Here is a 26,600-nt window from a genome sequence, read left to right on the forward strand (position 1 = left end):
TAAAATAACCATGTATTGTCATTTACGTTTTCTTTTGCGATATGCGTCTTACACAGTTTGATATCGCGATAACGATACATTTGTGATTTATTGTCCAGGCCTAGTCTAGAGTCATGAGTGTCTATTAGTGTCACACAGATCCATCAGAACCCATAGAACAAAAGCTGTTTGCAGAAAATTAATATGTTGATTTCTGCTTTAAAGTCAGATCTTAATGTGCATAACACTCAGAAATGTTGAGAATAGCAATGCCAATGACAGTGAGGAACAGCCCCTTCTAGGAAGAGTCTGCAATACCAAAATAGAAGCATAGCTTTTAGTCTCTGTTTTCAACCCTTGTGCCATATTGTGGGGTCCAGATGACCCGATCCTTACATTGACGTGTTCTCCCTACCATGACAAAGGTGGAAAAAGGTGAAGAGGATTCATGTAATCCATGGACACCAGTGAAGATCACAAATCATTGAAGAAAAAAGGTTCAGTGCACTGTCTTGTGGGGTCTAGATGACCCAACTCCCAACGTTAAAGTGCCTTGAATAGCACAAGGGTTAAAGGTAAACTGTCCTTTTATGTAAGATGCTCCCCCCTATGAGGTTCCATTTGTGCCAAAAATTTGTTTTTGTGTCCACTGTGTCCACGACTATGTCGTTGGTCCATTGTCTACGTCTATTGAACGAGTTCATGCGTTATGTTTAAAACTTTGTATTCGTCTTTGTTATTGTCGTTACCCCCTTTCGTCTCACTATGTCATCAGGAAAGTCCTTAGCAACCGTTGCTAGCGTCGTTAGCTACGACGTTTCTCCATGTCGTGTTGTTAGATTGTCGTTTTTCAAATTTGACCAAAGTCGTCAGAAAAGTCCTTTGTACGGCCAGTAAAATGTTTCCTGTACTACCGGGGAAGGGAAAAAAAAAGTTCATTAAAGCCAGCGCTAGTGTTAACCATGACAAACACGTTTTTTGTTTTTTTTTACTTGTCCTGTCCAACAGCTGGGCAGACAGATGAGAGCTGAAGGCCTCTTGTGTTTGACATATTTTACTTTAAAAACAGGGCTTATTAATCTTCAGACAAACCAGATGTTTGTCTGAATATACCCCTTTTGTAATCGAGGCCAAACTTTATTCATTTTAATCATATTTGAAAATCTTTTGTGTTGGACCGGACGGAAAAGGAAAGAAGGGAAGAAGAGAGAGGGATGTTAGGGGGGAGATAAGAGGGTGATCATGGGGGGGGGGGGGATAAAAGCAGCATAAAGCAACAAGCTACTGGATGTTTATCATTACGGTAAGGTTCAGATGTAATACAAATCTCAAAGGGCGGGACCTGTCCACACACACACTCAAATGTTATAAACACACCTGCTAGTTGCAAAAATGTCCACATGTCAACATGTACACAATACAGATAGTGTGCACACGTGCATACTTACCTTCAAAACAACTAGTGTGAGATATTTCATTCAATCAATCACCCAAACTATTAGTGCAACGGTGAGCTAACACCTGTGCTTAAGTGAGTGTTTATGTTCTTCTAAAATGGATGGTGGAATGTGAAAAGAAGGAGGGAGAGTGCCCAGCCACCCCCACACCAAGACCCCCGCCGCAGCAGCCGCCGCAGCCAGAACCCCCAAGGCCACATGGCAGCAGGCAGAGAACAACCGCCCTCCGGGCCAGGGCCAGCAATGCCGCCGCAGGGCCCCCAGAGCCAGAGAGCAGGGAGGCATGGGGGGAAAGAGAGCCCTGCCCCAGCCCAACCAGGAGAGCACCCCCCCCCGCCACGCCAGGAGGGCCCAATGCCGGGCCCCACCCGAGAAGGGTGCCCACAGCCCCAGACGAGCACCTCATCACCACCCAGGAGTTCTGGGAATCCCCCCGCCCCAGCCCCAGGTACGAGCCAGGACCCCCCAAGGGAGACCCGCTCCGCGCTCCAGGCAGCCACCCACCCGGCCCACGGTTGGTTAAGAAGGGAGCAAGGCAGGGGCCAGCCGCCCCCGCCCAGGAGGGGTGGGCACCCCGGGGAAAAGGGGGGCCCATGAGGGGTGTTGTAAACATGGCCCGACCAGGCTCAGCCCCGGTTGGAAATTTGGCGAAGCCCAGCACCCGGGGGCAAGGACCAGAAACCATCCCACAGGGACACGGACACCCCCGGCTCAGGTGTGATATGATCCCCGGCTTCTGGCCTTGCCAGAAAGCTCAGGGATCCACCTCCCTGCATGGAGAGAGTGCCGCCGGGCCCAGGAAACCAGCACCCAGGGGACCCGGCCGCCGTTGCCAAGGGTCCAGTACCCCCTACCAGGGTTGGGGTAGGGGACAGATGGTCCAAGGTCCCACCTTCCTTGTGAAATGCGTGTGTGTGTGTGTTTATTTTGGAATGTATATTTTGAGGGGTGAAGGGTGTGTGTACTAAGGGGGTGCAGTTAAAAATGCCGGCTAGGGCACTGAGGGGACATCTCCTGATTACTCACAGTGATATCCTATCACCCTCCCCACCAAGGGGCCCTAAATGTCTGGGGTGCGGTTAAAATTGCCGGGTAGGGCGCTAAGAGGACACGTTTTTTTAAATACATTTTATTGATATACCCGCAACCGCAAATTGCCAGAAAGAGGAGGGCACATGCGTACAACGCTTTCACGTTCCCGAAGCGACCATTGCCAATTGTTTCAAGTTATTCAGAGTATGGCTTCAATTGAATCTGGTCTGGAGATGAAACTATTATTTAAGTCTTTTAAAAAGTAATAATTGATACTTTATTGATCTGAGATTCTTCTCCCCATTTTGACCCATTCCCTGGGGGAGCGGTGAGCTGCAGCCTAACCGCGCTCAGGAGGCAGTAGCGTTAAGGGCCTTGCCTAAGGGCCCTCACTGGGTGATGTTTATTGCTCGCCAGTGATATGGTAATTGACCCAGTACCATTGTTTATCCCCCTCCGGGAATTGAACCCTGGATTTTAAAAAGAAACTGATCTTTATCAAACATGTCACAAATCGGGTGGATGAACGAGGAGCAGACAGGCCAAAATCTTTGACTGGATTTTAATCTTTTCTTTTTAATCTGTTATGTATTTATTTGACCATGAGGTGGCGCTCTCGGGACCAGTTTAATGCTCTTTTGGGCGCCTCTGCTCCTCGTTTATCCATCAGACTTGTATAAAGATCGCTTCAGGAACCTGAAACTGTTGTACGTATGCCGCCGCCCCCCCCCCCCCCCCCCCCCTTCTGGCAATGTGCGTTTGCAGGAATATCACCAAAGTTTTTTATTTATTTATTTTTTTACGTGTTTCGTTCCATGGTAGTAAAGGAAACAATTTACCGGCCGTACAAAGGGCTTTTCTGACAACTTTGGCAAAATTTGATATACGACAAGATGTAAGGACACGACATGGGGAAACGACGTAGCTAACAACACTAGCAACGGTTGCTTAAGATTTTCCTGACGACACGGGGAAACAATGTAGCAATCGACAATAGCAACGGTCGCTAAGGATTTTCCTGACGACACAGGGAAACGACGTAGCTAACGACACTAGCAACGGTTGCTAAGAATTTTCCTGGCGACATGGGGAAACGATGTAGCTAACAACACTAGCAACGGTTGCTTAAGATTTTCCTGACGACACGGGGAAACAATGTAGCAATCGACAATAGCAACGGTCGCTAAGGATTTTCCTGACGACACAGGGAAACGACGTAGCTAACGAGACTAGCAACGGTTGCTGAGAATTTTCCAGACGACACGGGAAAACGATGTAGCTATAGACACTAACAACGGTTGCTAAGGATTTTCCTGACGACACAGAGAAACGACATAGCTAACGACACTAGCAACGGTTGCTAAGGATTTTCCTGACGACGCGGGGAAACGACGTAGCTAACAACACTAGCAACGGTTGCTAAGGATTTTCCTGGCGATACGGAGAAACGACGTAGCTAAAGACACTAGCAGCGGTTGCTAAGGATTTTCCTGACGGTACGGGGAAACGATGTAGGTAACGACACTAGCAACGGTTGCTAAGGATTTTCCTGACGACACGGTTTAATGAAGTAGCTAACGACACTAGCAACGGTTGCTAAGGACTTTTCTGACGCCGTAATGAGACGACATGGGGAAACGACAATAATAAAGACAAATGCAAAGTTTTAAGCATTAAGCAAGCATATACATCACAAAGCAAATACAAAGTAATAATCAAAGAAGTATGGGCACGGAGAAGATATTGCTTAGTTGTACATAGACATGAACCAATGTTCAATGAACTCGTTTAATAGACATAGACAATGGACCAAAGACATAGACAGTGGACGCAAAAACATGTTTTCATATTTTTGGCACAAATGGATCCTCATACCCCCCTTCCTACAATATCCTTTTTTATGATGCACCTTGGGAGGAATCTACTCAAAAAAACCAAACCTTCTTTACAGTGTTACAGCTTTGTTCAAATTCATTGAACTACAAACTAAATGTCAGACACTGACTAAAATTCATTAACAACAAATACAATTCTCATGGATGACTAAAGTGTTTTTAGGATTACAGCAAGATCTAAACAGAATGTTTTCCATAAAAACTAAAAAAAAAATACCAATTTAAATTGCGACTACATTGAAACGACAATTGAACATTGCAGTCCCTTTGTTTGCACTTAAACTGCAGCAGAATGTGTTGTTTGTGTGCAACGTGTGTGTACTGTGCTGAAATCACAGACACACATGCAGTCCTACTGACTCTCCCCATCTGCTCTCCACCTGTATCAGTTTACCTGCTGGCTTTGTTACCATCTCCTCTGTCGAGCTGCATTCTTGTTTAGTCCGGCGGCTTACCTTTGCTTGCAGAAAAACACTCCATGCTGCAGATTTGGCATTTCAGAAATCACTGCAACTTGTCTTCAGTGCTGTGTTTCACAGCCAGCTCCCCATTTTTCTTGTTGATGTCAACGTGTTACTTTGAATCCTTAGCCTTCAGTTGCGAACTGCGCTCTGTCAAACACGTCACATTGTGTGGAACTACAAAAAGAAAGTCGGCTTTGCTCCTCCTCTGCAGGTTGGAGCTGCCCTTCATAATGACACCACTGTCTGTGTGAGCATGAAGCTGAGGAGATAAGCGCAAGCTACAATAAAACAGAGAAAATGTTGGAGAATAATTAGTTGAACACATATTGTAAAACAGTCTGGCCCTTTAGTGAAGAAAAATACTGTCATAATGGGTTTGTTCCGTATGAATTACAACGCTGAGATCAAGTTGGAAGTTTTGTTGAAGGTTGTAATGTCTGTTCAAGCTGCAAAATGCTCAGGGAATCATTCAGAGCCTGCAGAGCAAACACAGAGGTTGGCTGGTGTGTGTTGCAGTGTGAAGTGGGTGTTGGCAAGGTTACTGATTGACAGGTCTTCTTAAATTGCTACACAGCCTCACACACATTAACCCAAGTGTGATGTGTCAAGAGCACTAAGGGGAGAGTATGAGAAGGGAGTGCAAAGATTCATTTACAATCTACGTTTTGCTTTAGGTTCAGACTGGTAACATCTTTTCTTTAGCCTTTCAGAGTAAACTATACCCATATATGTGATCATATATATTACCTTTGGCACTAAAAGAATGATTTTTTAATAAAATATGAGTTATTTTGCAGGCTTTTTCCTACCCGGAAGTAAGACGACTCAACCTCTGAGGCTCCGCCTTTTGCTCCTTGTGGGTGCCACTCATTTCATGACATCATCCTAGAGTCAGGCTCGGCAGCGTGTCTGTGTTTCACCCACGGAAACAAACAACATCCAAACTTCTGCAAGGATGGACATTGTTGTACAGCCAGGAGGTTTTGCGTCCTGATTGGCTGCTGACCTTGTCAATCTGCTCTGTTCTCCACATTAAAGGGTGCACCTGATATAGAGCACACTCAATTAATAGTCTATTTTCCAACCTGTCATATATGAAACGCGCTGAATTGTAAGATGCATTAAGTAAGACAAATAAGTCAGAGATAAGCAAGTCTGTCAATCAGACTTTACTAACTGCATTCACAGTCATTCTAAAAGTTGTTTATGACACGCTACATTCAGGTTCAAGGCAGCTCTATTGTCAAATATACTGTATACAGAGGATTTACAGCACAAACCAAATTTCATTGCTCTTAACCCACGGTGCAAACAACCAATACAAATTACAATAATAATAATAATAATAATAATAATAATAATAATAATAGTAATAATAATTGAGTCATATTGTGGCAATAGTGTGGCAAAAGGTGGGTATGATATAGATTACATATAAGTGTAAAGTGAGAACAGTGCTAAGGAACAGTAAGTAGTAGCACTAGTAATAGTAAGTAGTAGTATATGTTCGCCACATTAGCATATTTACATACCTGTAACCCCCAACCTTGTTTGCAACATGTAAAAAAACCAAACTGATACCACTAATACATATGGTACTGTGACTATATGCTAACTCCAAAACTTTTTAGTAACAGGTTAAAAAAAACGTTTGCTGGGTTAGAGTTTTCACAAAAACACCCAACTTTGAGTAGAACTAGTAATAAAACCTGACATTTTGACAGAGCGCCGTGAACATCTCAAAACATTCTAAACACAACCAGAAGTAATCCATATATGAGGCGCTGGGGATTATAAAGTGCACCGCGGATTTCTGAAAAAAGTAAGGCTATCAAAACACAAATCTTCAATTGTCAAAAGATCTTTGTTTTGATTCTATAATGCAATTCTTTTTTTCTTTGACAGAAAAGTGTGAAAACGTTCACGTCTGTCTGAGAAAAGAGTTTAACTGCCTTGAAAACACCTCCAGGGCCTAATCCTACTTTGAGGATTTCACCAATCGCAATTTTTTTAGAATGTAACCCCCACAGTAAATGGGGAACCACTGTACAGAAAAGACTAACAGTTAAATTCACGTAGTTGCAGAAATCACCACTAGCTGATATGACCAGATTGGCTAGATGTTAAGCAAAAACAAGAGAACAATTGGTATATTTTAGGGTGGCATTAAACGTGTAGAGCAGAAACAGTCTCCACAGTAAATAACTCCTTAATTCATCTGGCTGCAGATTTATGCTTGATGCCTTTTCTGACCCAAGATTCACTTCAAACTGGTCCACAAAAACACTAGAAAGTGCCCCCTTGTGGTTGCAGAAACGCATAGCACTTGGTAGTTCCAGGAAGTTTTACCATCCAAGGACTAACAGGTCCTGAGCTTGTTAACTTCCAAGATCAGGAGAAAGAAAAACCCAGGAAGTCCAGGTAGTTGGTGTCACATGGTAAAGCATTAAAAGCTAAAAAAAAAAGTAATATCCATTACTGAAGCTTAAGCAAACGTTTAAGAAAAGTCCAAAGACATGCAACTCAAATTTTAGTAAGTTACTCTTGTCTCTGTCTCAAGTATGTGTAGAAATGCTGCAGTGTGAAGAACTTGGCTCTTAATTTGAAAACTTCATCCACCAGCCACACCAGAAATTTCTCTACTCTTCTAAATCCACTTAAACAACCAGAAAGTCAAAGAAAGAACTCCTTTTTCTGCTCTGTGGCTTCTGTTTGGTCAAGTTGATGAGGGGGACACCGAGTGAAATCACAGCTGTGGAACAGCCTAAATATACCGTTAGGTCTTTCCCTGTGCCTCACCGTCCCTTGAAATAGCTCAACAGAGAGGAAACTGCACAATGCTTTTCCCAGCAGGCATGCAGGGAAGCTCTGTCTCAGGAATGTGTACAATTTAATGTTTGCCGTTGTGCGGATGGTTTTTAAACTACACACACAAAGCACCAGTGGAGAGTAATGTAGGACTAAAATGGTTGAGGGTCTCTCTGCGAGGCAAAATGCCGTCCTAAACCCTGGCAGAAGAACATGATGTTGTTTTTGTCCCATCATACAAACAGCCTCATGCACAATCCCAGACAGGAATTTTAACAGTTCCCAAGTGAAACACCAGGAAAAACAGGAGGAAAGGATGGAAGGGCTGAATGTCTACAAGATTTACAGCTTTCATTGTCCTCTTCTATCTCGTAAAAACCAACCACACGAAGGTCAACACCCCCACAGTTCGACAACAAGACTATCCTCCATCGAAAGCCAGGAGTTAGTGTCCAAGGTTTAAAGACACACATTTTTCAGTTCATTCTATAGATTCTTTGCTCTGCATTGAGAAGGTGATGCCTGTCCCACTTAATTCAAGCTTTTATTCCATTCAAAAGTCTTAAATATTGTTTCTATTACTGATGGCAGCTTTTAGGATAAATAGAGGCATTTGATGCTGCAGGTTCACCTTTATGAGCAGACATTGTGTTTACAGAACATTATCACACAGTAGTGCATTAACCCCACCAGAAGTTTAGTCAGTGTTCCTGGTGTGGATGGCACATTAGGGATCTCCTCTGAAAACATTTCAGTACTGAACAATGCTAGTCTGACAATCTTAGCGTGACTTAACTGTTTGACTGCAAAATGGTCTCGTTAACCACTGACAGCCAATCACAACCACAAAGCTCTGATAATTTATAGGAAGAATTCTCTTTTACATTCATCTGGAATTTATTACAAGCAGAATTAACTGTGATCAGTCCTTTATGAATGAAGAAACCCAAACAAAACAAGTCTTCGAAAAGTTCTGCTTGATCATTAAAAGTCTATTGTGTTCCAAGTCTCTGCAGCTAAAGGCTCTTTTTTTTCTCATGCCTGAACAAAGCTTTAACAAACTAAAAACACAGTCATTGCATTTCAAACCACCGATTTGATACGTAGAACGATACGTATGAACTTTAACTTCCATCATAAAAAAGATTTATTTTTTATGTTTTTTTCTGCAGACTACTTTGGGCGGCCGTGGTGCAGCGGTAGGGCGGTCGACCCATGATCGTAATATTGTAGGTTCGATTCCCGTCTTGCACGCCCATGAGTTGATGTGTCCTTGGGCAAGACACTGAACCCCACCTTGCCTCTGGTGGAAGGTTGGTGCCAGTGTTCAGCAGCGGAGCCGCCATCAGTGTGTGAATGTGTGTGTGAATGTGTGTGTGAATGTGTGTGTGAATGTGTGTGTGAATGTGTGTGTGACTGGATCAATGGGTCTGTGACTGTAAAGCACTTTGGGCCTTGTAGGTAGAAAAGCGCTATATAAGTATACGCCATTTACCATTAGTTTAAACAAAAAACTACTGCTTTTGTGGCTAAATGTTGGCTATGTCTGATTTAAGAATTGCAGCCCAGACAAGTCACACTGATGACATCAGATCTTCCTAACAGTAGAAATATTCATATCCAAACAAACAACATTAAAAAATCAAAAGAGGACATGAAAATGAAAAGTCACATTTTCTGTCTCCATTCCAGGATTTGTTTCTTTCCACCTTTGATAAAACCCAAATAAATTGATCCATAAATGCCAACAAACATAACATTCCAACATTTATCTCCTTGATGTGAAAAATGGATGTGCTTTATTCTTGGGCCCATGAGACCTGTGCACCACAGCCTGCATTAAAAAGCAAAATGAGAGGATTTCCAACAGGAACATTCAATGTGAACATCTGTCGAGTTCCAAAAGGATGGAAGTGCTTTTTGTATCCAAATGTAAGGGTCAATCAGAATCTAATGCTTTGTGGTTGGTCTTGTATCCACAGATCCTGGCAAAGCAGAAAGACCAACCAACTGGACCAAGCTCATACAACTTTCCCAAAAGAAGGAGAAAAACAATGTACATCCAGACTGGATTCTATTGTGCCATCCCAGAAGCCCACATGTTTTTATTGTTATATAGGTGGCATCATAAAACCCTTATTTCTGAAAGATTCCACAGGAGCTTGACTTTTCTGGAGGAGACTTTGGTGATAGAAGTATTTTCTTTCTCCAGCAACAAAAACGATCAGGTAGGTTTCCAGCACCAACAATACTCCATTAATCCTCCAGATAAACTCATGTTCTAAATGAAATACTGAGATGTAAACTAGCTCACTCAACCAGCCCACCCTTAAAAAAGTCACAGTTCAAATGGGACAAGTTGGGGATGAGACAGGACGGCATTTTTTAAGATATTCTTGCAGATTTCACTTTTTTTCCCCTTTTTTCTAAAACCTACAATCATGAAGATGCTTTTTTCAGATCTCACACTCACTAAGTTTACTAACTGATACAGTTTTTCAAGTTTTAAAGAAAACATGTGCTCATTCACCAAGGGGATGTGGAAGTAAATTTCAGACTAAAGAAACTCTTAATTCAGTAAAACACTCTTATCTTTACTAAGAACTATAAAGTACAAATGTTCTAAATAGGAATCTAGAATTACGTTGACATTTTGGTGTTTGTTGTTTGTGGCTAAACCAAAGTAATCCCAACAGTACAATATTCTCTGATTCATTTTAACAAGCATATTCCTTTTGCTAATATTCAAAATCTGACTTCCTCCAAAGTTTAATAGGTGCATTTACCACAAAATACCTTGTGTGTGTCAAAAATACATTTGTGGATGTGATTCAGGCTCATAAGACGTCAGTGTTGCTAAATTGCAGGACTGCACTGCCACAGGAGGTGAAGCACACGGAACGTGACACTTTACAAACTAAATCCACAGGCATGAGATCCGTGACAAACATGCAGGTTCTGGTGTTTGCAGAACACTTCCACCTCTCAGTAAAAAGGTGCTGTTCTGTAAGATGAGGTCTGCTCTGCCTCTCACTGCTGTCAAACGAGGACAGATTCATCTCCTCCTGACGGCGTTTTCTGTTTTCAGCAAACAAGTGTTAACTCAACCAGACGATTAGTCATCTGCTGCTCTCATCGTTCATACGGTGAGTCACTTCAGAGAATGTTCAGCCACGCAGGAAAAACGCAGCAAACAACCTGGCGACAGCATCTTTAAAAACACCCGTGTGCTTCCCACCAAAGGTTTTGTCAAAGTCAAAATGGCAGAGTGGTGTGAAGACCACTCAAGGAATGCTGGAAAGCATCCCAACTATAGCCTGAATTTACGCACATTTACATCAGACGAGGTAAAAAAATGTGCAAATTTCCCTCTAGCTGGTAACTTTTGTAAAACAGGAGAGAGAAAAACAGTCAGGTGGGACAGGAGGAGGGCAAATTCAATCAAGGTTGAATCGGTTGTGGAAATGAAATATGCAAGGGAAATTCTTTTACGTGACAGGAACAGAGGAGACAAAAGAGCGGCTGCATGTGAGCATTTTTCCCAGAATGCTGAATAACTCTGTCTCAGTCTGAATGGAACACATTAGGAAAGATATTTAAAAAATAAACCTGAAACTGTGTGGACAAAACAACCTCCACATGGAAGGATCCCTTCAAATAGGATGTTGTAATACATTAAAACGTATATAAAATATGACATAAACTTTATTATTTAAAAAAATAACGCTTTTGTGTTTTAACTTTAAAAACTTTTGACTAAAAATGATTCAATTATAGAATTAATTCATCTGTTCATCCATTTTCCAAACTCACTAAATCCCTTTTGGGGTCACGGGGTTGCTGGAGCCTATCCCAGCCCGCATTAATCTAAAACTAAATAAAAAGCATAACATTTTGTGATATCAGGGTTTCATCTGCCTCTGAAACAAAGCAAATCTAACTAGAGCTGGTCCCGCACTGTTCTGTGCTTCTGTTTGAGTTGCACTAGTGTCTCTAAATCCTGATGTTACAGATTTAAAATAAATCTGTTTAAAGAGTCGGATCCACAGCGGTGCTTTGGCCATGAGTATGGTCCACAGTCCCTGTGTGACTTTTCCACCCTCATGAGATCCAGTGGAGGATCTTGAACTAGTGAGATGGTGTCAAAACTCACACCCACTTTCTAAAGAATGAAACAAGTCAGGCAGCAACAGCAACGTCATCACATAAAGATATCCTCTGAGACACAAAAGAGAGAGTAACATAGACAAAACATTTAATTACTGAATTTTTTTCTTTTCATTTAGTAAAACTTCAAGAGCACGTTCATAGAGAACTTTCCTGAGTATTTTCTTTCCTAACAAGTTGGAACACTTTAATCAACGGCTTAATGATGGGCTTTTGCTTCAGCCTTTAGATGTTTGTGATTAACAAAAACCTGTAACAATAATTAGTCATAGTTGGTTATGTTTTAGGGCAGCTTCACATCTTTCTTTTAGGTAATGTTTTTGGAAAATCTACACCAAGGTCAAAGCCGTTTTCTACGATGGAAACCGATGAGAGAAATGTTTAAATATAAAAAAAAAAAAACACTCATTTACCTGCATATGTCAAGTTATTTTAGTAATGGTCTTTTTCCCTGGTGATTTTGGGAATGCAATTAGAAAAGATCGGCCGTCCCATGCACTATGCTAAAGAGGGTCCAAGCATAGAAAGACTGGTTTGTTCAGTGAGGCTGCTGGTGGGAAATACCTTTTAATTTAAGAATAACATGTTTGGTCTGGGATAGGTAGGTTTGCATTCAAATGACTGAGCGTGATAGAAGAACACAAGCTCCAATACAAACTGTTGAACGCAGTTAGGAGAGAAATGGTCTGGGCTCCCTTTTTTTTAATCAAAGTTGACAAATGTCTACTTAATCCTCCTATTATCCTTGGGGTCAAGTTGACCCCAATTCAATGTTTGTCATTCAAAAAATAATAGTTAACCTTTTTCTTTTAACTTCATATTTCAGGACTTTTCCTAATTTGATGGCGGACTATTTGTCACGTGGTGCGGCGCGATGCACCGCACCACGTGACAAATAGTCCGCGTCGCGCCGCACCACCGCTGCAGTCAAGATTCTGCGATATATGTATGCTGATCTTTCCGATGGGTTGAATAAAGCATCAGTTCAGAGAGAAAGTTCCCCTCTTACCGCTTTTTTTTTGTCCAAATGATGAAGCAAAAGGTTGTTTTAAAGAAGCTGGTGATACAAAACATTTAAGCTAGGTGACCGGAACTTCTTTTTTCACAGTGCGGTTATCACTGTGGTTTATCACCAATCAGAATCGAGTATTCACCTAGACCATGGTATAATTTGAGTTGATACATAACAGGGGGGTGGGGAAAACAACTATTCCCACGAGAACTTTGATATTTCTCGTGGTGTGGGCATGTGGGAAACAACATGACTTGGGAACTCCGGCCAAAATGAAGCATCCAATGTAGGCTTGTGAGTTGATCACATCCAAGTCTTTCCTACTAAACATGGCTCCCCTCTAAAACTATCCTCTCAAGTAAAATATTTTCAATTGATGATTAAATGAAGAGCTCGAACAATGACTTTGTCTTCAACTTGGCTGACTGTGTCTGGCGGGACAGACTCTTCGCAGCACGTCTACCTTGTTGTTGAAGTGAGTTGAGGGACCATCGATTTTCATTTTTGGTGCTAACGTGACATTTGGTGGGGGGAAACAATATTCTCAAAAAGTTAAGAAAAGAAAAAAAAAACTCTGCCACTGCCGGTCCCAAGCCTTGACAACAAAAGAGGAGGGTGAGTGAGACTTTATAGTGACTGACCACAAATATGTTACAAAAAAAGTGATGCCTGTCCCACTTAATTCAAGCTTTTATTACATTCAAAAGTCTTAAATATTGTTTCAATTACTGATGGCAGCTTTTAAGATAAATAAAAATAAGTAAATTAACATGTTTATGAGAGGAAAGGGGGGGTCAGCCACATCAGCCAATATGCTTTATTCTGTGAGAGTCATAGTCAACATCCACTAACTCTAAAACTGAAAGTTTAACCTGATGGTGGTGCTGCAGCATATCATCACCAAAACCAATAGGGTTCAAACTCTTGTGGTCATGAATGTTGTCAGTAAATTTAAGAAGATTTGAATGAAAAATGTCCAAAATACATTAATTCTAATTTAAACGTTTGGCCTGATGGTGGCGCAGGTCAAGTCACAGGTCAAGTCACTTATCTGTTTCATTATTAAGGGGTTATTATTTAAAAAAATAAAGCTTTTGCGATTTAACTTTAAAAACGTTTGACTAAAAATGATTTAATTAATTAATGAATTCCTCTGTTCATCCATTTTCAACTCACTAAATCCCTTTTGGGGTCACGGGGTTGCTGGAGCCTATCCCAGCCAGCATTAATCTAAAACTAAATAAAAAGCATAAAATTTTATTATTTATGTATTCAACAAATAAAACTTGGTTAACAAATTTTTGTAAATCATTTTTTGGAGGCAAATATCTCTGGGGTCAGTTTGACCCCAAGGGTGAAATGTGTTAGTAATATCTAAGGATAATACCATGGTTAATCAAAAAGGTATTTGAGGATTCTTGACTTTTTTGTTCACTCTAATGGATGAACTGTGTTACTTTAGAACAGTGACATCATTTTTCACAACATAGCCATAAGTTTTTTTGCAGGAATTTTGCCACTTTCCCTCTGAGGAACAATCACCAGTAACCACTTTCAATGTTATGAAAGTTTAGAAAAGTTAGGAATTTGCAGTGTAGTCTTACACAAGTCTTTAAAATCACTGTTACTTCTTCATAAACGTCAAAACTATGGCATGTTGCAAAGTTTAGCTGCAAAGTCCCACTTCAATGTTCAGAAAAATGTATTTTGTTTACTTTTTGTGACCATTAATCCATTCATTCATTCATAACATGTAACTTTTAGATATTGACAATAATTGAACTATAACAGTTTTAAAATATTCTTCACATAGCAAGTTTAGGTTTTGAAAGCAGTACATACATATTCCTTTCAGAAATAATGATGTTGAGAAAGGAAGTAAGTCATTTTCTATGGGTGACATCACACTCAGTCCAATTCTCTATATGACATGTTTACTCAGTCTCAGTCTGGTAAGTGCTGCTTCTTTGACTGATTGACATCACCCACAGCTCATACGCAAGAATTACCTTCCACATAAAACCCTCAGAAATATCCTGAACTTAGTAACCAAACCTCTTCCATAATGTACTAGTAGATATTGTTCATCATCATTCAGAGCTGTGTCACTAAATGTCCAGCATTTGTACACCAACAAACCCAAATTTACCGTTGTTACTGCTTACTTATGATTGAGAGTGAAATGCAGATATCTCCTGAAGCCGTATAACAAATGAGAGCCACAGACCCTCCATTTAGGGAACATAATGAATGTGTTCCAGCTTTGCATGGTTGGTTTACTTTGCAAATGTGAGGTTCCAATGTAGGACAGTCAAATCCTCACAGGCTCCTCTTCTCTTCTCCAGAACTTTCTGGTTTTCCTGCAGTGTCAGCTACTTCAGACCTCGTAGTCAGAAACGGAGTTAAACGATGTAAAAGTGTCTGACAAGCTCTGCTGCTTTTCAACAATAACTGAATTAGACACCCCTCCCTTCCTTTACACCAACAATAACACATCAAAATGCTGCTTTCTGTCAGTGCACCATGGTGGTTTCAGTAAACGACGACTGCTTTATGTTCAACGACTAATCCACTCCTTCAGGAATTTCTTTACAAAATTATAAATACCTTTTAAAGAAGTAATTTCACTCTGGATAGATCTGGGGACGTCCATTTGTGCTTGTTGGTCTCCTCTTGAAGACTAATGACATTTATGAAAAGTGGGACTTTCTCTCCTCTGAAGATGCCAGAAATGATGCTTTGAAAGTTCAGAAGTTCAGATTCCTCTCTGTCTGGTCACTTTCCTGCTCTGCTCTGCACTGCACTGCAGGACGTCAGACGGAGACTCTCCTCTGTTTTGGTTCCTGCGATACACCACGTGCACGCACTCACACACACCGACACGCACAATGTGTGTGGAGCAAAGCTCCTCCCCCTGGTCCCTCCTTGTCTCTCTCTGTCTCCTCTTTCAGATAAACCTGGCTATTGTCTGAAGCAACCATTTACCTGCTCGACTCACAGGGGATCCCAGTCCATCTGCAGGCTTTGGGAGGAGCAAAATAAAAGAGCTTACACAGACACACACACACACACACACACCCCCACACACAAACACACAAGTCCTGCTGGGAGAAAGAATAATGTTTGTGTGTTTGTGTGAGTATGCACGCCCTTCCACACAAACAATACCCCAGCACCACACCCCTACAGTGATTCCCAGCATGAACCTGCTGCCACGCTGACCACAACCATGCAAACGAGTAATGGTGCCCCCCCCCCTCAGCCGAGTGTCCACATTGTGTCCATTCTGCTCTTTTATGAGTAAATGCAGTAAAAAAGCTCTGCAAACCCCTGACTGTAAGAGTCAAAGCTCACTAAGAAGAATAAGGAATAATTTAAGTAGAGAAAATGTTTTCTGTGCTACAGAAGCAAAAGATTTAGAATTTTGTTTTTATCACTTATGAACATTTGTGTTGAAGGAACAATATATATTTAACCCGTGTGCTATCTTAGATGACCCCACCCTTACATTGGGGTGTTCTCCCTACCATGAAAAAGGTGGATAAAGGCGGAAAGATTTCATATAATCCATGGACACCAGTGAAGATCACAAATCATTGAAGACAAAAGGTTCAGAGCACTGTCTAGTGGGTCTAGATGACCCTAACCCCCAACATTAAAGTGCCTAGGATAGCACAAGGGTTAAAGAGCCACTCTGATCATCTTTTGATCCATTGCAAAAGTGTTTCCAGTGGTATTTAGTTTATGAGGATGCCATTCTTTAGCCTAAATCCTAAAACCTGTGTCGTTTTCTAGGACATAGTTTCTGCAGGGCAGCAGGAGTTCAATAGAAATTCCCCTTTGAGTTATGGCCGAGACTGTTGGTGCGGAGTAAGCCTTTCCCCACTTCCCGACATCTATTTGTTTACACACTGTCCTGCTAGGACACAAAAATTTTGAGCAATATTGGAGCTGTCCAGCCGTACAGTTTGGAACCAGATGCCAGATTGGAAGAGGAAAACAAAGATGTACATGGATCTATTCGTCTGCAAGGATGCATCAGAATGGAGTGGAGCAGGGAGCTGGTGGCTCAGCATGGTAGGTTCTACACTCAGCAGACAGCTTTTTTCCAGCGGCATAGTTTTGTCTGCTCCTGATTCATAATGATTTTAATAAACAAATACTCAAAAATGCAATTGTAAGCTTATTTTCTTTTTACATATCCTCCAAAAGGCTTCAAGATGTTAAAAACCCCAAAACCATATTTGGAATGGGTCTTCAAAAACATTAAGTTACTCAAAAACATGCAAGTAGAAAAATAATTTGTGTTTATGAAAGTAAAAAGTAAAAGACTTATAGTAAATATGCTTTAATCAATAGAATAGATCTGTTAAAAAAACTATTTAGCAAATACAAACAAACTTTTATCAACATTATAAAATCCATTTCATGCGAAACTGTTATTTTAATTCCCTGTGGAGAATCTGACCAAACAAGCAGTAGTCATATTTCTTTTACACAGTCTTTTATCGTATTGTTCTTAAACCAACCAAACGTACATGAACCTTTTAGATTCATCAACCTCATAAAGACACCAGTTAGCAATTCCACAAGCTAAAATGCTTAAAAGCAGGTTTTTTCAGAGGAGGTTGAAGCCTTTAAGAAATGAAAGTTTAGAGAATTTCCAATATATGAAGAAATAATGCTGTTTTGTCAACTGCGATTACAAAGCTGAACATTTGTGCTCTGTCATTTCTTTAGGAATGCTAAAAATGCTATAAAGACAGTAGTTATTTCTCTATATATGAGCACCCATGGAATATCCAAGAATCTAAAGCAGGAGGCATTCCTGGTAATATCCACAACATGTCCTACCCTCAGGAGACAAAGAAAAAACAACCAATTCCATCAATAATTCCTAATATTTGAATCCCTTTTACACACACAGACTCTTTAAAACAGCTGTGAGTTCGTCCTTTTTTGTCCTTAGGATCCTTTAAGCTTTTACGTCTATAACTACATCAGAAACGTTTCTGTGCTCGGCAACAACAGCTTCACTCAAATAATTGTTAAATGACTGCATCCAGACAAATTCAGTCAATCAATGTCTGAACTACAACAACAAGCTGCTGTGCTATTTTTGGACACAGCCTCTGCATGGTCTCCTGAACATAATGACAGGAAATGATGGATGCTCATTTGGAAACCCAGAAAATGGCTGTTCTTGCCAGTCAAGGAAAACGTAATCATGAGTGCATGTGTGTGTCTGAGTCTGCAGCAGTTTGAAGCAGTTAAAGCATCCGGTCTGTGAGCACTTCTGCAAACAAGTACACTTCAGATTTTCAAAAGCAAAAGTGCACCAGTGGAGCTGATCTTACAGGGGCCCCCAAAGTACATTCTTTAGGTGAAGGGCTATTTGATGGAATCTTTTTGTTTCTCTAAAGAAAGTAAAACCACAATGAACTCAAACGTTTGAGTCATGGAAATATTCATGTATGTGTCAGTGAGGCTCTTTAGTGAATCCTATGCACTCCAGCATTAAAAAGGCAGAAGTCAGAAATATAAAAAGTTTTATTCTTTAAATATTTTAACTCATTTTTTCCCCTAAAGACCCACTCCAATGACAATTGTGTTTGGGGCAAAAAACTCAGTTTTCCACTGGAGATTGCATCCACCAACCTGTGACCCGACCTCGTACTGTGGTCATCCTCGCACAGACATCATGGAGCTCACGGTCCCTGGGATAGTGCAGTAGAGATGGCCTACGAGGTACGTCAAACTCATAGCAGACACCAAAGAGCAAGGCAGAGTGTGAAGGTACACCCAGTAGGCTGCAGGGGGTTTGTGGCCACCTCAACATCCAGGCTACTCGGGGAGATGGGAGTGTGAGGCTCCGAGGCTGCTGAAAACAGGAGTCAGCGGCCGTGGATCAAGAGGAATGACTTCCCCTGGACCTCCAAATGTCTGGTGGCTGAAGGGCGTGAACCTGGGACGCTGGGATTCACTGCTGAACCCTCCAGAGGCGTCTGGGCCTCTAAGCGAAACACTGAAGGAGGAAGGCGCACACATGAAAACCCAACACACGTCACCGTTCATTCCCTAGAGGCTTATTGTTGCCATATATACTGAGGAATAACACACCTAGTCCTACACAACAGATCTTAACATGTTCTTGTAGCATTTTTCTGATGAGGGAAGACATATATAAAAGCAAATGAAGTCCAAAATTGTGTTTCTGAGTTTTCATTTGTTCCGATCATGGTGAGTCAGGAGCAGAATAAAAAGATGGGAGAGAGACTGCCGTTTCCTCACATTTGTTTAAAAGATCTAAATGGAGAATAATCTAATTGCAACAGCTCAAAGTGATTTTTGATAGCATCTTTTATGAGAGCCGTTAGGCAGAACTACTGTGTGGGTGTAATGTTATCCTGTCAGCTCTAATTGGATTAGAATATGAACTGTATCTTTTTAGTTGGCAGCATGAATCATGTTTATTTTAAAGGACATAAACCAGTTTTCTTGTGTTGAAGCAATTTCCCAGACAGACTGCAGACGTGCAGCTGGGGGAACTCATCTGCACAGTCAGACTGAGGGTCAATTCCTAAAAAATACATAAAAAGGGAGTTAAGTTTAGTTCTTATCGAGTTTTAGTCATTTTTCAGTTTAAATGTTTCCCTACTGCTTAAAAAAAAGCATTTCTTTGTATATTTTGAACCAATCTGTGTTTAACATTAATATTTTCAGTGAATTCTAAGTTAGTTGTTTAGGCTGTGCCTTTCAAATTATTTACCGTCCACATGTCTGCTTCTGTTCAAATGCCAACAGGCTGAAGCAAGAAGCCCACAAAGCTGAAACACCACCTTCTGCTGGGAGCATCTTCTAGCCGAGAGCAGAGTTTAAGGACTGGATCCCTGAATCAATGCTAGTTATGAATGTGTTAAGTTTTGTTATCCAGATTCAACAGCTTTTATGCAGTCAAGACATCTAAAGCTAAAGACAGATAATCGGATATTCTGACCAGTAAGAGTTATATTTTACACAGCAGGCAAAAAACTAATTTGACTAAAAAAAAAAGAAAAATAAAAAGTAAACAGCTTTTCAAATTATGAATGAACCTGACAAACATTTTCAAAGAAGAGATTTGTGTTAGTGTGTGTGTACTAAAACCCTAACTGTTGATTAGGTTTTACTTTGAACCAAGTCCCTACCAAGTCCCTGAACTGGTGAGGAAGCAAATGCATCTGCCTTTTCCTTGGGAATGAACAAGAAAAAGAAAAGGTACTGAATCAAGTGCAGCAAAGCCATTCCAAATAGCCATCAAACTGCCTTTTTCAAAGTAGTAAAAAGCATCCTCTGGAGGTAGCATTCAGTCTCCCATAGATCAGTAAACCCCCACTCTTGGACAGCCCACTGTGTCCCACATTGGCTTTAACATGACAACCACTGACCACAGAGACAACCTGCACACAAAAAATGGGAACACTTATAAAATTAGCACTTTGTGTGGGTTAGGACGGACCTGAACGTGATCTCACATGCATTACCAAACATAAATCTAGTTGCACTTGTTCTCCTGCATGGACCCATTGGCTGTGAGCAGCTTAATAATAATAAGTGATACTTTATTTATCCCACAATGGGTAAATTCTTTCTCCACATTTGACCCATCCCCTGGGGGGAGAGGTGAGCTGCAGGCTGGCCGCGCTCGGGGGGGCGACGGCTGTCTGGGGGGAGTGGGGATCAATCCCCCAACCCTTCGGTTGTTGGACGACCTGCTCTACCGCCTGAGCTAAACTGCTGCCCATGGGTTTGGTTATGGACACAACTTTAGAAAAACCCTACTGAAACCAACACATAAAGCAAAATCTCAATGCTTTTATTTGCATAGTCTGGACAGTGCATCAGTAAATTGTTGCTATACAACGCTAAAAGCAGCTGCTGTGTCAGAAATCATGGCAGTTCAACTTTGATTGTGACCCAGCTATCCAGAGATTGTCAGACTGCTACAGATCTTCTTTTGCCTTTCAGAATTTCCTTTCAGGGGTGCCACAGCCAATCTCTCCATCCCTCTGATTTGCATATTTGGATTCAACGTTGGATGCCCGTCCTGACTCAACCCTCTGTATTTATCCGGGCTTGAGACCAGCACAGTGAGACCCCCCCTCCCTCTTTTTTTTTGGCATGAAACTTGAAAGGCTGAGCATTACGCCTATAGACTGTTGTGTGACCACACACAATCTGTCGTTTGTGCTTGATTTCTTGAAATCAACGACCCTCTTGAAAATGAGATCTTCCATGTGTAGGGGCTTATCCTTCCACTTTAGTTTAATTGTGTAAATAAAATAACCTAATTAATAAATAAATAAAGTATGGCGGCTCATCTTCATTAAACACCAGAGCAGATTTGTTTGTTTGTCTGCAGCTATGGTAGCAATGACATTTTGATCACACCAGGACCAACACAGGACCTACTACTACTGAAGATCTAATTAGGAAAAAAGAAATAGAGGTCTTCCAGGCTTTTTAGTCTTTCCTGCTAGTAAAAATTTAAATCATTAATTGGTGAATTGAATCCTCACACTGTTTTTTGACAAACGAAATCAGCATCGTCCAAAACAGCCGATTTCCCTCAATGACTGTCAACCAGCAATCAAACAGAATCAAAAATGATTTTTTTTTCCCAGGTTTTTTTAATGATTGACCAACAACTAACAATCAGTGTCTTTATTCAGAAATGTTCCGTTGAACAGTCCTTCAGTTCAGTTCTGCTTCCGTGCTCTGATTAAAGCAGGCTGGTAGCCCTGCTGTGGACATGCAGACCAAACATTCCTTCTGTCTGAGGTCATCCAGCCAGTCAAATCTGCAGCCCAATGTACCGGCTTAGAGGTTGGGGCAGCGGGCAGCCGTCAGCAGGACAGCAGCCTCCCCACTAAGACAGGCAGTGTGTGCTAGTCTTTGAAAAACAATCGAGCCAACAGCCTGAGCATTACAGAGTGAGGCCGTTCAACTGCAGGTATTGTGAGGCCAATGGGATTGTTTAAGAACAGATAGCACGGCTTTACTTCATTATTGGACATTGCAATGTTTGAATTCCGTAACTGAGTGAACCAAAGTGTTTGGCAAGAATAAAAAGGGAGATAAAAGGAAAACAAAGAGGAAAGTTATGCTGCAAACACATGGGTGAGCAATTTTCTGATGTGATGATGTTATCTTTGGATAACAGGAGAAGTGAAGGAGAAGAAATTGAGGCCACATAACTTTTTCACACAAACAGAAGCAAGAAGCTGTTCTGAGAACCAGATGAGTGGTAACAGAAAGAAAGTTTCATACAAGCAGCTTTTTCTCTGGAGAATGGAGCAAAGGAATCCATCAATTCAAAGAAAATCTCTGAGCAGCACAAAAAAAGGCTGCAATCCCATGAGATCCCCCACCCACGCTGTGATTAATGGGCTATAACTCAGCTTTGGTTTGTGGCTGCTGGAACAAGCTGATCACTGGAGAGATGTTGTCATCTCAGCCTTATTTAGATGTGACCATCAGCTGCTGAGAAACAAGGGGCTTGCCCAACTTCTCATCCTGGAATCCCATGCTGAGCTCAAGGACTTTTCCACAGAGATGATGCATTATCATCACATCTTGGAGCTACTGTTTCATCCGATGTTGATATGATGGACCACTAGGGGCAGTGCTAAATCAATAAAGTCAGACAGAGAAAGAAGGGATCAGCTTTTATGCTTCTTTTAAAACAAATAACAAGAGCAAAGAGGGATCATGAAGACTCAGGAAACTCACAAACGCAATAAACGGAAAAATGCAACTGAGCCACGTAATGAGTAGAGATTTTTGTTTAAGTTGATATTTTTTGTCATCAGACCTCAATTGTGCTTGGTACTGTTGGTCTTGGTGAGCTTTAAGAGGAAGCGTAGGTGTACATTTGATTTGTTTTACATTTATGAATTAAATGATAAACTCTGCGTCACATTCCCTAATTGCTGCAGTCAATAACCTGACTGCTTGTCCTTAGAAAGATGTTCCAGGAAACGTGAGTGTCTCTTCTCTGTTCTCTCAGAACCAACCCTGTCATAGCAGATGTTTGTTCTTTGTGAGTCTGCTTCTGCTGGAGGTTTCTTCCTTTGACTTCCACTTAGGCGGATTTTTCTTCTCTGTCACCTTGTACGCTTACAACCAGATCTTATACAGAACAAGGGAAAGGTACTTCTCTGAAATCATTGGAAGTTGCAGCAGCAACTCTCGTGTCCTGTTCACAACAGTAAATAGATTAACTAACCCTCCAACCCAGCTACCAATAGAACTAGTTTGCACACCTAAATGTAATGAGTTTGCTGTATTTTTTAATGACAAGGTTCAGGGCATTAAAAAAGCCATCAACTCCACAACACATATAACTATCGAACGGCCACCTACTCACTCTAAGCTGACTCACTTTGTACCTGTCACTGACCAAACTGTCCAAGAGACCATCACCCGTCTGAGCTTGTCTACATGCTGCCTTGATGTGTTACCCACTAGATTTCTAAAGTCTGTCTTGAACAGTGTGTTGCCATCAATTACTCAAATAGTTAACATGTCTCTTCAATCTGGAATATTTCCAGAGGCCTTAAAAACTGCAGTCATTAAACCTCTCTTGAAGAAGAGCGGTCTTGATCCCACTGTACTGAATAATTACAGACTTATCTCTAATCTGCCATTTTTAGGAAAAGTCCTTGAAAAAGTTGTCTACCAACAGCTCACTGATTTTCTCTTATTAAATAATTCATTTGATGTTTTCCAGTCAGGTTTTAGACCCCATCATAGCACAGAAACTGCTCTTATCAAGGTAACCAACGACATCCGCCTGAACACTGATGATGGCAAAGTCTCTGTCTTAATCCTGCTAGACCTGAGCGCTGCCTTTGATACTGTTGATCATGGGATCCTTTTGCACAGACTCCAAGACTGGGTTGGCATCTCTGGATCTGCCCTAAGTTGGCTCAAGTCTTATCTAGAAGACAGGAAATATTTTGTTGAAATTGGGAGTTGTGTCTCAGACTACATGGCCTTGACTTGTGGTGTGCCCCAGGGATCGATCCTGGGACCCCTTCTGTTCAACCTCTACATGCTGCCACTAGGGCAGTTAATACGCAGTAATAACATATCTTATCACAACTATGCAGATGATACTCAGATCTATGTGTCACTGACAACAGGTGAATATGGGCCGGTGGATTCACTCAGCCACTGCCTCCAACAGATCAGTGCGTGGATGCAGAACAACTTTCTCCAGCTAAACTCAAACAAGACTGAAGTTATTATTTTTGGCCCACAGAAACAAAGAGAAAGAGTCAGTAGCTACCTTCATTCTCTGTCTCTTAAACCCTCAAATCAAGTCAGAAACCTAGGGGTAATCATGGACTCTGACCTGAACTATAACAGCCATATCAAGTCAGTAACATCAGCGGCATTTTACCATCTGAAAAACATTGCCAAAATCAAAAACATAGTGTCAAAACCAGACCTGGAGATACTTATTCATGCATATGTCTCCAGTAGGTTAGACTACTGTAACGGCCTGCTCACCGGCCTCTCCAAACGAGCTGTAAAACAGCTTCAGTACATCCAGAATGCTGCTGCTCGAGTCCTGACCAAAACCAGGAAGTATGATCACATTAGTCCTGTGCTCATGTCTTTGCACTGGCTCCCTGTACCTCAAAGAATAGACTTCAAAGCAGCTCTGCTTGTGTACAAGTCTCTCCATGGCCGAGCACCAAAGTACATCTCTGACATGTTAGTGCCATATGAACCATCTCGTACTCTGAGGACCTCAGGGGCCGGCCTCCTGTTGATTCCCAGAGTCAGAACTAAACAAGGGGAATCAGCGTTTCAATATTCTGCAGCTAAAATCTGGAACAGCCTCCCTGAAGGCGTAAGACAGGCCTCTTCTGTGTTCATGTTCAAATCTAGACTTAAAACATTTCTGTTTAGCCGTGTATATGACTGAAAGGTCCTATCTGCACTTTTCTTTCCTTTCCTTCCTTTATTTTTAAATCAATTTTCAAATTTTTTCTTTTCTTTTAAAGTAAATTTTACGTTGATTATTTCTATGATGTATTGTGATTTTAATGCATTTTTCTGTTTTGTGAAGCACCTTGAATTACTTTGTGTACGAATTGTGCTATACAAATAAACTTGCCTTGCCTTGCCTTGCCTAATACTTGCTCTGTTGGGGATTGCTCTCAAAACCCTTCAAAGTAATCTGGTGGTCATTAAAGATAATCTGACTTTGTTAGAATTATCTGGACTGAATTAGATAACAAAAATCTAAGCTGCTACGCTCTGTTTGGCATGTTATTTTGTTTGTTTGTTCTCTGTAGTACTTTGAGATTGAATTGGTTGTGAAGTTTAAAACTGAACTGAATTAAGACAGAGTCTGTAGAGCTGTAGTTTTGCTTGGTGTTGAATGGTTTGGTGCCAAGTTCTGTCTTTAGAAAGATGGAGGTTTTGAAACAGGACTAAGGGTCCATTCACATTGCCCTCTGCAACGTGTGTTCAAGCAAATACTTAACAATGAAAAGTCAACAGAAATGCAAGTATGTTCATGTTTGGCTTCAAAACTCTTACATTCACAGTCGCTACGCAGGCTTCTACCAATGTTTTTACATCTACATACAAAACACGGCCATTTTACACCTGTTGTAAGTTAGGCTAGGTTTAAATTTGACCAACCAGGGACTCTGATTTGGTAGTGACAAATGGATGATGTCCCTCTTCATTCACAAAAGTGCGAACCCTTTGAAAATTTATCACAGAGGAGTCATTAATAATTGCAATTTGTTCCCGGTCGGAATTCTATGACATCAAGTCTTTCATAAATCGGAATAAAGCTGTGAAAGAAAAAGCCTGAAGCAAGATTTGCACCACTTTGCTATTTCACACCAAGCACCTAACTGTAGGTGGTGGATATGCCCTAGTAAACAGTAGAAAAAGAAGAAGGAACCCCTCCCTGCTTGTCCGGTGTGAACAACATGGGCTAAGTAAATGTGCATTGTAGAATCCACGTTTAGCACTTTTGTTGAGCATGCCACATGTCCGAGCTGTGTACACAGCTTAAGACGGAAACACCAGTGACTCCACCTCAGAATGTCTACCTCATGGCTGCAGCTCTGAGGGAGAGCTACCTACTAGCAGCTGAAAGGTTGATAGTTGGATGCCTAGCTCCTGTAGCCACATGTCTGATTGTCCTTTGGCAAGACACTGACATAGTAGGTAACTGTGATGGATTAGGTAGAAAAGTGCAATAGAAACGATCACCATTTTTCAATCGAACAAAAATTCTGTGGTATTTTGTCATTATTGTTAACACATTTCTAATGCTAAAAACCTTTTACTGTGTGTTCAATTCTACATGTCTCCAAAGCAGAATGCAGTAGAGCTCCTCCCACAACAAAGACTAAATGCCAGTGCCAAATATCACAAATAGCTGTGGCCACAAAAGGGTTTACAAGATCAGCTATTGGGTTGATATTTTCTAAACAGATAAATCCATAATTGTAATAGTCTATTTTGCACTTCCTCTAATGGTTTGTTTAATATTAAATTATTGGATATTTAAAACATTTAAATGATATTTAAAACATTTAAAACATTAAAATGATTTTGTACTAATACTTTTCTCAAATAAAACCACTTTTTATACTGACAAACTGATTGAACACAGCTGCAGTTTTGAGAAGTCATTCTAATTGGAGGAATTCCTCAGACCCATCGACTCAACATGGCTCCCGTCTCAGTTTACATATGATACCTCCTC

At 41.1% G+C, this 26,600-nt stretch overlaps 1 protein-coding gene across 19 annotated transcripts in view; it reads right to left on the reverse strand.

Annotated features, from left to right (window-relative positions):
• Positions 1-26,600, reverse strand: part of LOC144984513 (plectin-like) — a 161,602-nt gene that overhangs the window by 86,230 nt on the left and 48,772 nt on the right. For 5 of the 19 annotated variants that reach the window (XM_078933238.1, XM_078933235.1, XM_078933237.1 and 2 more), the window contains exon 1: positions 4,819-4,997. The exons of 11 other annotated variants lie outside the window; for them this stretch is intronic. In XM_078933238.1, coding sequence (XP_078789364.1) covers positions 4,819-4,843 — 25 coding nt within the window. In that variant the 5' untranslated portion in view covers positions 4,844-4,997. Of the gene's footprint in view, positions 1-4,818; positions 4,998-15,421; positions 15,859-26,600 lie in introns of those variants that run through there. 3 more of the 19 variants (XM_078933234.1, XM_078933230.1, XM_078933221.1) reach the window with 2 other exon arrangements.

This window comes from Oryzias latipes, chromosome 16 (assembly GCF_053564925.1).
Source record: "Oryzias latipes strain Hd-rR chromosome 16, Olatipes_Hd-rR_3.1".
Lineage (NCBI taxonomy): Eukaryota > Metazoa > Chordata > Actinopteri > Beloniformes > Adrianichthyidae > Oryzias > Oryzias latipes.